Source organism: Lygodium microphyllum, chromosome 15 (assembly GCF_053477565.2).
Source record: "Lygodium microphyllum isolate KBCC chromosome 15, Lygodium_microphyllum_v1.1.10, whole genome shotgun sequence".
Classification (NCBI taxonomy): Eukaryota; Viridiplantae; Streptophyta; class Polypodiopsida; order Schizaeales; family Lygodiaceae; genus Lygodium; species Lygodium microphyllum.
Genome location: NC_141149.1, coordinates 146296612 through 146310225, shown reverse-complemented (window position 1 = coordinate 146310225; position 13614 = coordinate 146296612). Strand labels below are relative to the sequence as shown.

At 41.0% G+C, this 13614-nt stretch overlaps 2 protein-coding genes and 1 pseudogene across 10 annotated transcripts in view; 1 reads left to right on the top strand and 2 right to left on the bottom strand.

The window, feature by feature from the left end:
* Positions 1-13614, top strand: part of LOC148025193 (varicose-related protein-like) — a 162914-nt gene that overhangs the window by 24382 nt on the left and 124918 nt on the right. The window lies entirely within an intron of this gene.
* On the bottom strand, positions 5213-8473 carry LOC148025195 (uncharacterized). The gene is made up of 4 exons (XM_087695053.1): positions 7513-8473; positions 6389-6651; positions 5641-5815; positions 5213-5334 (listed from the first exon to the last, which is right to left on the bottom strand). Exons 1-4 carry the CDS (start codon positions 8456-8458, stop codon positions 5213-5215), a joined length of 1506 nt encoding a protein of 501 aa, XP_087551179.1. The 5' UTR covers positions 8459-8473.
* LOC148025194 (uncharacterized) lies at positions 8559-10243 on the bottom strand (annotated as a pseudogene).

Here is a 13614-nt window from a genome sequence, read left to right as displayed (position 1 = left end):
CAGAGCTTGAGTGCTTGGCAATGGTGTTTGCACTAGAGAAGTTTAGACACTACCTACTGTCAACACATTTCAGGTTCTATGTGGATAATGAAGCCTTGTCCTTCATGATGAACAAAGCAGATGTTAAAGGACGAATGATGAGATGGTTGCTGTTATTTCAGGAGTTCGATTTTGAAGTGGTCACTAAGCCTGGCCGTTCCCATGTCCTAGCCAATTATCTATCACTTGTCTCTGCACAGGGGATTGCAATAGACCCGGTGAAGATTGAGAAGATTGCCGCCTTGATAGCACCAATAAACCTCAAGCAATTGAGAAGATTTCTTGGCCATGTGGGCTATTACATAAGATTTATTGGACATTTTGCAACCAAGGCAGCCAATCTGCACAAGCTCCTAAAAAAAGATGCGGATTTCCTTTGGACTAATGATTGCGAAGGAGCCTTTAATACCCTAAAATAGTGCCTTATCCAAGCACCTATCTTACAGCCTCCTGACTGGACGGAGGAGTTCCATGTGCACACAGATGCATCAGTTGAAGGGCTAGGTGCTGTTCTATGTCAAAAGGGCCCCTAATGATAGTAATAATTTGTTTTCAAGACTTAATATTTCAAGAAATGAAGAAAATAAATACTTAAAGCTAAATGTGACAATTACTTAAAAAATTATAGCTATGAAAATGTAAAAGTAATGGAGACAAGATTGAGGGTTTAAGATGGATAAAACCTCCCTCCCAAAGGAATGTATTTCTGCTCAACCCAAGTTCCTTAGGGAAGAGCTGAATTACAATCAATATGAGAGTGAGGAGGAGTAGTTTTCACTCTCACAAGATCATGTAAAAAGATATAAATGTGTGTGTGTGTGTAATTTACTATGTAATAAAAACAAGAGATTTCTTTACAAGATGTAAGTAGAAAGAGGAAAAATTAGCCTTTCTTGATCATTGATCAACAATATATTGATATGGCTTGCTTTTTGTTTTTAAAATGAAAGAAGAGCTCGAGAAGAAAAAGTTGTAATGAATTGATATGTTTGCTGTCCTGCAAAACAACAGCGAAAGAAGAGGGAACATGGGGGTATTTGATGGAGTAGTGGAGGATGACGATATACATGGATAGGGTCAACTTTAGGCTATCTTCAACTGTTGTAGAAGAGTTTACAACTAAGAAAACTGATGTAGAATAAGGAAAAATTAGCTCTCTTTGTAGGAGAAATAGGAGAGTTACTACAAAAAAAACACAAGACAATTGTCCAGCTATATATCATGAGATGTGATTTGTGGTAGGATAGTTGGAAGCCTATGTGACAAGACAAGCGTCAACTACATATCATGAGATGTGACAAGTGGAGTAGCGCAAGAGAGGGGTCCAACTACATATCATGAGGTGTATAAGTGGTAGGACACTTGGAAGCCCGTGTAACAAGTGTCCCGACACTTGTCTCTTCTATATGGCCTTTTTTCTTTTGGTTAAGTACTATTAAAAATAGAAACAACCAAATTTATTAAGTATGGCTAGAATACAAGACTTACTATTTTTAGCATGTTATCTCTATTTTTAAAATTAGAATTTCTAGGCCAATCCAAGACTCCTAAAATTTAGGGATCTCCTAAGATTTACGGTCCCTCTAATATGGATGTTATGTGAAAGCTCTTTACAAGTACATTACAAAAACAATGTTCAAGCCTTTATACGAGTTTCCCATGCAATGATATGTGTATTTTAAGTTTTCAACCTACACATATACATTGTACAAACATTTAATGATCATGCCATCTTGTTGATTGTAATTGTTTGTTTGGGGGGGATCTCTCCCACACTTCAAGGTATCAATTCTTTTTGTGTGCAAACTTGACCCTGATACGCTTGAGTTTTGGTCATAGGTGTTGAATCGGATCATATAGGTGGAATTGTGTATTATCTTTTTTAACCCACTGCATGGGTCCACTATAACTTGTGACTACTCATCAATGGCCAACTTTTATGCACTTTTCTTTATATCTAGTAACTACAAAGGAAACAAATTTAATAAATAGCTAAATTTGTAAAATAATAGAAAGGATAGAAATTCTTTCTTTGTTATGTTATGAGATCCCAAGACTATTTGGTTTAGGTTTCACCCACCTTTGGATTCACAGGTGTCAATATCTTCACTTCTTTGGGGTTCCTTAGAACTTCTAGTTGTAGTATCCCTCTTTCAAGATCCCTAAGAGCCTTGGGGACCACTCTTCCTTCTACTAGGGGCTCATAGGGCATTCTTTCTTATTCATGAGCAGTGGTACTCTTGTTGCTATTGCTAAAAATGCTTTCACTAACAAGACAAGGTTTAATTGGTCAAATTACACGACTTGGTTCAACCATAAGCAATGTGCTTGAGTGTTAAGGACTTTGGGACTTAATTCATGGATTTGAGTCTTGTCCTTCTCCCAATTATCTTAATTTAGCCTGTTTATGGAAAGTTCGCAACGTACGACAGTTGTTGAGTTTATGTAGGGTTGGATGCTTGAGTTTTACTCTTAGCTTTAGCATTTCTACGACAGTTGTTGAGCTTATGTAGGGGTTAATGCTTGAGTTTCACTCTCAGCTCTAGCATCTCTCTCTTGCATTAGACCTATGGGCTCACCTATTCGACCACTATGGGGATTGGGATAGAATACACATAATTAACCTTGACCATGATCTACAACAGTTTTCCATGACAAAGGGGAATAGCTTGAAAGTCAACATGGCTAAATATTGGCGGCTACTTGCCAAATTCTCCAATAGTAGAGCACCAAAACTAGAAGACGATCAAGTTTCTTTATTTTAAACAAGTTTCCTCAAAAGTACTTTACTTGCTTTCAGCAAATTATTTCCTTGCCCAGAATGCATGCCTTTTATGACTTTGAATGCCAACTCTTATGCTTTGTAAGGCTGCATGATCAGATCCATAAGAAAATTGTACTTTCTTTGGAAGGTGCCTTGATTCTACCTCACAGAAGGGAAAATCAAGCAATGGATCTAAGTCTAAAGGAAAAGATGATGCTCCACAAAATAATTTCCCTCAAGCAGACTTCAAGAAGTGGTGGCGCAATGTGCTTAAGAATTGTACCCATTTTTTGAAGGCATGCCATGTGGATTGTGTAACCGGCCTGTTCATTGGAAAGGGCGGTAGTGTACAACCAAAATACATAAATGCTTTCACCCAAATTACAGTCGTCCACTTTACCTGAACTTAAAGGCACAGAATCAAGAAGACATACAGGAAGCTAGAATGCTCCTGTTGTGACAAAGACACCCTGTTGGCCCCTAAGTTAGGCGCCCCTTGCGGTATTTCTTTATTTTTAAAAAGAGAAAGTAGAATGGGCTGTCTTTCACCTATTCTGGGTGAAATTTGACAGCATAACAGTACAATTACTGACCCAAATCAAGTTGACCAGGAGGGGAAACTCTGCCCAAGTCTGAATCTTCTGGTTGGAGTGCAGAATTGACCATTTTAACCTGCTGTATTTACTGGTTCAGACCTGTTCTGAAACCTGTTTACAACTCATACTGTTCCCTGTACTGTTCAGCCCACTGTAATTACTGGTTCAGACCTGTTCTGACACCTGTTCTTAGCTCATATTGTTCCCTGCACTGTCCTGCATCATCTGGGCCAAGTGCCCCTTGATTCTGACATCAGTTGGGCTCTGAAATACCCTCTGAACAGTCCAGAATCAGTTCTGGTTTAGTGTTGTTTCAGGCACTTGCTTGGTGAGGTTACCACCCTCACCTGTCCCTGCTGGGACAGCATACAACTGCTCCTGTTCCTGGAGAAAGGAGGCTCTTGCCTCATGCAACAACAGCATATTCCACACAGCTGTACCTGAATCAGAAGAAAAGCCCTTGATTTTGCAGCATAACCGTACTGTCAGGAAGAGAAAGAGAAGAGTAGGAAGCAAGCTTAGCCTTTTGTGCGTCATAGATAGGGTAGGCCAGCTCTCAAGAGCTCTCCATCTGCAGCAATCCATCTCCCTTTCACAAAAAATGAGCCCCCTATGCATTGAAACTCGTTTTTGTGCTGCCCTCTCTCTCTCTTTTGGGAATTTATGCCCAAATTGTGACACATGGCATACATGTAACAATTTTCCTGTTTAAACATTTCGGTCTAAAATTCTCCATCCTCGGTTCAAAATTTGACCTTGGCACAGACCAGAGGATTAATTCTCGTACAAAAATGAAGATAATGACGTGAACAGATTCTGGGGTCCAAAAATAGTAACTTCCTAAATTTTAGGAGTTGCTTCCATTGCATCCCCACTAGTCTTCTGACCATCTTTGCAGACTATGGCTACATCCAAATTTGCAATGTAGCTCAACTGAAAGTGAATTTCCACTGATGACCCCACATGGACTAATCTTTTGGAGATTTGTCCATCTTCACTTTGAACTAGTCTCTTCCAGGCTAGTTCTTCAACACACTTGTCCATATACACTTTCACAAGTCTCTTCCAGGCTTGTCAATCTACAGTGCCATCAGTCTCTTCCAGACTTATACTGGACCTTAACTGTCCAGTCTTGACTCACTAGACATTCCTGTCTGTCTCACAAACTGGCCATGCAACTCAGGCATTTAGATTTCAAGAGGGATCCTTCCAAAAAGAAAAACCAAATAAAATATGTAATAAAGAAATCAACAAAAAGGTAATAGTTGTCACAGTCTTGTGACATAGCTCCCTCTCGAAATCGCAAACGTTCTCGTTTGCATGAATGTCATACATGCTTCCAGCTAACCCAGTGAACTTACACCTGGCAGCACATGTACAACACATACATGCTATCAGTCAACATTGTGTACTGAACACACTGTTAACACATGTATGTTCTAACTGTGAAACATGGCAGACTATCATCATGTGATTCCACATCACTGTTTCCAGATATAGTGGCCAGTATACCACAATGATATCCCCATAGTGGCAGATTCTCATTTGATTACTCCACATCACCCTGACTAGAGATCTAGTGACCGGTACATCAAAATGATATCCCCACTGAGTCAATTCACAGAATACATGCCCGATCGAGTAACAATTGTTACAACATGTATTCAATTCAATAGAAGTAAAAACTGTATTCTTGCAAGCAATACTTACTTCTTTAGCATTGAGAAAACCATATGGACACAATAAGTGTTAACCTGTACAAAATCTGTTTCTGTACATAATTTCTTTCTTGAGCAATTGTCACTTTGACAATTTATTTCAGCTTAGAGATACAAGGGGTCAAGGTAGGTTGCAAGCGGAATGCTTCAAGGTAAAGTTCCAACACATTAGGTGACTCTGCAAGTTTACCTTCATCCATCCACTTAGCATCTATAGCTGGATAATTCTTGAACTTAACCAAATACCTTCTAGCAACCTTGCCTTTCACTTTCCTTTCCTTGTGTGCCAATACCTGTTCTGGAACAAGAATTTCATCAAGTTCCTCAACTTCGGGCTGTTCCTCAGCTGGCATATCTTCTGGCACATCACCCACATAAGGTCTAAGAAGACTTACATGGAAAGCATTATGAATCTTCCAATTGTCAGGCAATTTCAGTCTATAGCTGGCATCACTAATCTTCTCTGTTACTTGAAAAGGCCCATAGTATCGCATACTAAGCTTAGTGAAAAGACTTTCCTTGCCTTTTCGCTTCTTTAAGCATGCCTTTTCAAACCGCAACAGTACCCAATCACCAAGTGAAAACAACAATTCACGACGGTAATGATCAACAGCTTTCTTTTGCTTTGTTCGAGTCCTTTCAAGAGCATGCTTAACTTTCTGATACATTTCACCCATACTCTGCACATACTGATCTGCCTGAAAGATCTTATCCTTTGTATGCAAAATGGGAGGAACCTTTTTACCACCTTCAACAATTTCAAAAGGGGCTTTGCCTGTTGATGAATGCACAGTATTATTGTATGCATACTCGACCAAAGGCAAATACTGCTCCCACTTTGACTTGTGCTCTGACACATAGCACTTAAGCAGATCCAAGACAGTAGAATTTGCCTCTTCTGACTGTCCATCAGTCTATGGATGAAATGACGATGAGAACTTAAGCGTTGTGCCCATGTTCTCAAATATGCCTCTCCAGAATAGACTTGTCATCCGTGGATCACGGTCACTGACAATAGACTGTGCCATACCATGATACTTGAAGACATTGCACATAAACTAACGTGCCATCTGATCTGGTTTTATCTTCTTCCTGATAGGAATGAAATGAGCCTGTTTGCTAAACCTGCAAATAATAGTCCATATCCCATCATTTCCTGTCTGTGTCCTTGGAAGATCAAAGATAAAATCCATAGCTATGCTTTCCCATGGTTTATCCGGAATAGGCAATGGCTGTAAAAGCCCTGGTGCTTTTTGCCGGTCAAACTTGACCTTCTGGCAAATCAAACACTGCCGCACAAAAGCATCCACGTCTCTTCTCAAAGTAGGCCAATAAAAGAATGTCTCTACTGCTTTGACTGTTGCATCAATACCATGATGCCCTGCATACGGTGGAGAATGACTCTCTGTCATAACTTTCCGTCTCAATGGCATAGTCACACATAGTCTACCATGCATCAACATGAAACCATCCTTGAGAAGATAATGCTTCTGATGTTGTCCATTAACAAGCTGATCAAAGATCCTTGCAAAATCTGCATCATCAGCATACTGTTCCTTCATATCATCAAGCTCATGATGATAAGGAATTGACACAGCTGAAATTTGTGGCTTCCTTGACAAAGCATCAGCCCCAACATTCTTTTTGCCTTCCACATGCACAATCTGAAAATGGAACATTGACAAAAAGTTTGCCCAACGCATATGCTTTTCTGACAGCTTAGTCTGAGTTAAGAAATAACGCAATGTCTGATGATCTGTCTGGACAACAAAATCTGCCCCAAGTAGGTAGTGTTTCCAACAAGAAAGTGCATGAATCACAACCAACAATTCTTTCTCATAGACATGCATAATCTTCTCTGGCCCTCGCAGGATTTTGATTTCATAAGCTACTACCCGGCCATCTTGCATTAACACTGCACCAATGCTATTGCCACAGGCATCACACTGTACAACAAATGACTTCCTAAGATCTGGCAGAATGATCACTGGACTAGAAGTCATCTTTTCTTTAAGAAGGTTAAAAGCTGAAATCTCTTTCTGTGTCCACTGGAAAGGGATTCCTTTCTTTTGTAAAGCATGTAAAGGTGAAGCAATCTTTGCAAAATTGTGGATGAACCTCCTGTAGTACGAACACAAACCCAAGAAGCTTCTAACATCATGGACAGTCCTCAAATCTGGCCATGTTCTAATTGCTTCAACCTTAGCAGGATCCATTCGGACACCATCCTTTGACACTATGTGCCCCAGGAACTGGATTTCTTCCAAGAAGGACTCACTCTTCTTGCCATTGATAAGCAACCTATTACTGCAAAGCTCATCAAAGACTGCTTTCAAGTGTTCTCTATGCTCCTATTCATTCTTTGAAAAGACAATCATGCCATCAAAGAATGTACCAACAAACTGCTTGTATGGACGAAAAATCCTGTCCATCATTCGATTAAACGTAGCAGGAGCATTAGTAAGTCCAAACGGCATTACCAAGAACTCATAGAGACCAAACGTGGTCCTAAATGCAATCTTATGCACATCCTCTTGCTTAATCCTGATCTGATGGTATCCACTCTTCAACTCTATCCTGCTGAAAATTGACGCTCCTTCCAAACGGTCAAGGATATCGTCAATTCTTGGAATAGGGAACCTGTTCTTGATGGTACTCTTGTTCAACGCTCGATAATCTATGCACATGCGCCAAGAGCCATCCTTCTTCTGCACTAAGAGCACTGGTGAGCAAAAAGGAGATGAACCTGGCTGAATCAGCCTTTTTTCTAAGAGCTCATTCACCTGGCTCAATATCTCTTTCTGTTGGGCTGCACTAACCCTATACGGAGGTCTATTTGGTGGGCTACTGCCTGGCACTAAATCTATTGCATGATCCTCAGATCTTTCTGGTGGCAACTGTGATGGTAATGAGTCAGAAAAACAATCACTGAACTGAGACAAGAAAGCAGACCTGTCTCTATCTAACATAGATAAATTTGACTCATCATTATCCTTGACATCACATGCAAAAATCAAGTATGCAGAAAGATGATTCTTTATTACAGATGTAATGGCAGAAGCCGATACAACAGGTACTGACTCTCCTTTAAGCTTCACATCAAGCACATGAGTCTTTCCCCTATGTTTCAAAGTCAGTGTCTTGTTAAAGGCATCCAACACACCATGCTTTCTGAACATCCATGGCATTCCCAACAAGACATCACAGCCTTCAAGTGGCATGATATAAAATTCTTCTGCATCAACATAAGACTGTATATGAAGATGCAACTTTCCAAGAATGGGTGTCACAGACTCTGAGTGGCCAGGACATGCCAACCCTGCCTCTGCTGTATAGCCCATCTCATCTGCTCTGATGCCCAAAGTAGAAGCCAACTCTGGTGAGATAAAGTTTGCCTTAGCTCCAAGATCAAAGAAAATGAGTACATGTTGATCCCTAACTTTACCCCAAGCTCTACAAAGCTCATTAGCATCCGAGTGTGGCTTGTCTCCCAGCATATCTGGCACTAAACTTGTTGAAGGTTTGGGCTTCTTTCCTTTCCTGTCCTCTTTATCATCATCAGCTGATCTCTTATTCTTGTCCGGACAATTAGGCGCAATATGACCAGTCTGCTCACAGATAAAGCATTTCCTCTCAGCCATTAAAGCCTTTCTCTCTTCAAGAGACTTGCGCACAAAAGGTTTCTTCTAGTCCTTTGACTGCTGTCCAAAGAACTTGGTTGGCTTCTTGTTGAACTGCCAAGATTTACCTGTGCTTTGAAATATCTGAGAAACCTGTTTACCAAATGGCTTCTTTGCTGAAAAATTTTCAGATTTGTTCTGTTTAATGCTGCCCCCAAAACCACTTGACTGTCCCAACAATAATGCATTTCCTGTGGTAGCATTCTCAATTAACTGAGTCAAAGTGGTGACCTTTGTCTTTGTATAATAATTCCGAAGTTCCTTGGGCAGCCCATAGCAATATGTCTCTATCTGCTCGGTCAATGGCACAACCCTGTAAGAAGTGACTGGAAGCAAAGCCTCCCAAAACTTCTTGTTATAGTCTTTCAGATTCTTGCATTTAGATGCATCCAAATTGTGCCAAGCTGACATAACATCGATCTCAAATTCATTGGTCAACCAAGCAGAAGCAAATACTTGCTTAAAGTAAGTCCAAGTGGCAGGAGCCTGTCCTTGCATCAACAGAGTACTCCACCACTGACTAGCATTGTCTTTAAGAAAAGTGGCAGCTTTCCGAACCTTAGAAGGCTCTGTAAAGTTCCCTCCTGCAAATGCGGCATCAAACTGCTGTAAGAAAGAGAGAGCCTTAGTCCTATCTTCAAATCCTCGAAAGATGTCAAATTGTACGGCTGCACCACCTTCCTTGTATGGCTTTGGCTTCTCATGAGCCATCAAAGGGTCCGTAGGATATGCCTGAAACATAGGAACACTAACATGTGGCATGGGAGTTGCCGGACCACTGACTACAGGGCTTGTAGACACAATACTTGCTTGCTGATTTTGATAACCAGCCATACCAAAAGTGCCATGTGGCATGCCAAAACTGCCTTGAACACCCTGAAATCCAGGCTGCATGCCTATATTACCATACATGGGGTTTGGCATAAAACCCTGTGTACCCCCAAACACTGTTCCTGGTACATACATCTGGTTTCGAGGTGCAGAACCAGCCATACTCTGAAATACAGATCCACCTCCAAAGTACCCAGGATGTACAGAGGTCGGTGGGAAAACCTGTGGTAAAGCCTGAAAACTGTTTCCCTGTCCATTTAAGCCAACATTTGGCTGCTGTAAAGTGGCGAGCTGAACTGGCAATGCCTGTGTAACTAGCGTTTCCGCCACCTATTCTTGGACAGTCGGAACCAATCTTGGAGTCTCCATTGACTCCGCAAGCTGCCTTGGTGTTTCCACTGAATCTGCAGCATGCTTACCCTTATCCTGGACCTCTACTGGATCCGAAATCTTTGCAGATTGCCCAACTTGCTGTAAAGGAAGGGAGGGCTGCAAAAATGCCAAAAACCTTGGATTCTGCATCACTTGAGTAAACATACTCACAGCAGCAACTGACTGAGTCTTGAAAGTGTCTTCATCCATAGAAGAAGCCGTAAGAACTTGTGGCTCAACCATAACAGGAGGAGCAACAAACTGTGGAGGTCTAGAAGACTCTCCCACCTCATGAACAACAGGGATCTCCTATGATGAAGACGCTTTCTCTCTGGTGTCTTCCTTTCTATCAGCCATAATGCACAATTTTGTGTCTTACACCCCAAACAAACCCTGGCTCACTCTTTAGGGAAAAAGTGATTCGGTCTCGGCAACGGAACCATGTAACCGGCCTGTTCACTGGAAAGGGCAGTAGTGTACAACCAAAATACATAAATGCTTCACCCAAATTACAGTCGTCCACTTTACCTGAACTTAAAGGCACAGAATCAAGAAGACATACAGGAAGCTAGAATGCTCCTGTTGTGACAAAGACACCCTGTTGGCCCCTAAGTTAGGCGCCCCTTGCGGTATTTCTTTATTTTTAAAAAGAGAAAGTAGAATGGGCTGTCTTTCACCTATTCTGGGTGAAATTTGACAGCATAACAGTACAATTACTGACCCAAATCAAGTTGACCAGGAGGGGAAACTCTGCTCAAGTCTGAATCTTCTGGTTGGAGTGCAGAATTGACCATTTCAACCTGCTGTATTTACTGGTTGAGACCTGTTCTGAAACCTGTTTACAACTCATACTGTTCCCTGTACTGTTCAGCCCACTGTAATTACTGGTTCAGACCTGTTCTGACACCTGTTCTTAGCTCATATTGTTCCCTGCACTGTCCTGCATCATCTGGGCCAAGTGCCTCTTGATTTTGACATCAGTTGGGCTCTAAAATACCCTTTGAATAGTCTAGAATCAGTTCTGGTTTAGTGCTGTTTCAGGCACTTGCTTGGTGAGGTTACCACCCTCACCTGTCCCTGCTGGGACAGCATACAACTGCTCCTGTTCCTGGAGAAAGGAGGCTCTTGCCTCATGCAAAAATAGCATATTCCACACAGCTGTACCTGAATCAAAAGAAAAGCCCTTGATTTTGCAGCATAACTGTACTGTCAGGGAGAGAAAGAGAGAGAGAGTAGGAAGCAAGCTTAGCCTTTTGTGCATCATAGACAGGGTAGGCCAGCTCTCAAGAGCTCTCCATCTGCAGCAATCCATCTCCCTTTCACAAAAAATACGCCCCCCATGCATTGAAACTCGTTTTTGTGCTGCCCTCTCTCTCTCTTTTGGGAATTTATGCCCAAATTGTGACACATGGCATACATGTAATAATTTTCCTGTTTAAACCTTTCGATCTAAAATTCTCCATCCTCGGTTCAAAATTTGACCTTGGCACAGACCAGAGGATTAATCCTCGTACAAAAACGAAGATAATGATGCGAACAGATTCTGGGGTCCAAAAATAGTAACTCCCTAAATTTTAGGAGTTGCTTCCATTGCATCCCCACTAGTCTTCTGACCATCTTTGCAGACTATGGCTACATCCAAATTTGCAATGTAGCTCAACTGAAAGTGAATTTCCACTGATGACCCCACATGGACTAATCTTTCGGAGATTTGTCCATCTTCACTTTGAACTAGTCTCTTCCAGGCTAGTTCTTCAACACACTTGTCCATATACACTTTCACAAGTCTCTTCCAGGCTTGTCAATCTACAGTGCCATCAGTCTCTTCCAGACTTATACTGGACCTTAACTGTCCAGTCTTGACTCACTAGACATTCTTGTCTGTTTCACAAACTGGCCATGCAACTCAGGCATTTAGATTTCAAGAGGGATCCTTCCAAAAAGAAAAACCAAATAAAATATGTAATAAAGAAATCAACAAAAATGTAATAGTTGTCATAGTCTTGTGATAGACTGAGAATGTTGTGCCAAGGTCAAAGGGATCATCCCTAGGACTTTTGAAGAGGCCTCTACTTCACAAGGGTAGAGAGGGCCTAGGGGAAACTAGCGGACCTCAAAATCAGAATCAAGGTGCTTGTAACAACCAATTGTAAAATGGTAGCCTTGTTGGTAATGTAGTCCAAGGCAATCCTTCTCAATCAGCACCCTTTCACATTCTTGAGGTTGTCTAATTGGTAAGCTAGTTGATGGGCCTTGGTTCTCAATCCCATTAGGCCTCCATTGAGAGCGCAAGGGATTCTGGCTTGGTCCTAAATATTGAGCTGCGTGAGCAGCCAAGTCGAGGCCCATCCTGCTCTCCCTTGTGGCCCTCTGCTTTGGTGGATTGTCGATAGTGGTGCTTATACCACACGACCCTCCATTTGGGACATTTTCATCTTACAAAAACCTTTGAGTGGACTTGTTTAGTGTGGTAATAACTTTAATGCCAAAATTCATAATATTGGTTTAGTTCTTTTTGATACTGACCAAGGCCCAAATGAAGCCAAGGTCAACAAGGTTTGCTTTGTTTCATAGCTTGGGGTAAATTTATTCTCAATAAGTCAGCTTTGCTAGCTAGGATGAGTTGTCTTTTTCACTAAAGACACAATTGATTTCATTTATGAATCTACTAAATAGATTGTGACCCATGGCATTGTTCATTCTTATGGTAACAATCAAGTTTTAAGTAGCTCTTATGAGAGAATAACATACTTTTATCATATCGTACCTTAAACAATCTTGAGGTACCATTTAGTATAGTATTTTATCGCACCATACCGTATCATACTTTTTGTACTTGACAACCTTGGAAGAAAGAGAGGATGTGGATTTCAGCAAAAATATTTGCTAAAGAAAAGGATTAAGAAGTCAGCAACTAGTGATTCAACTTCCGATACCACAACTTAAGATGTGAAACCAAGGAGGCACTTGTTGAATGCTGCAATATATTAGCAATAGCATGCCAAATAATGATGCAAACCCAAACCTTGTTGATGAATATCTTGTGGGAATGATAAAACATAGCCTCTTATATCAACAATGTCATCAACCAGTGAAATGCCCAAACGATATAAAAAGTATGACTTATGAGGCCGAATGTGAGCCAAAGGGGGATCAAATATCCTCCTCCAATGAATACTTTGCATACTCAAGAAATTGCCAGGATAAGCAGGATGTCATGTGCAACACAAATATTTCAATGAAAGGTGCCAATCCTGTACTAGTCATGTAGCAAATGGATAAGGAATGCGGCCTTCTAAACTCACGAATATAACATTAGCTATGGCTGGTGATCAATGTATGCATTTGTGTGAAGGCAGAATATCATATGAGAAAGCATCAATATGGCTGCCTTCGCTCTAGAAAGGGAACCACTATTTTGGCCTTTATAGCAATTACATGAATATCAATGGTCAATATGTTCAGCTTCCCATGCATCTTGCTGTAGAAAGGTAATCAATAATTTGGCCTTTCTAGCAATCACATGAATATCAATGTTCGATATGTTCAGCGTCCCATGCATCTTTAGTGAACAAATTATGATTGCACATAAAAAGGTGGGCAGCCTTATGATC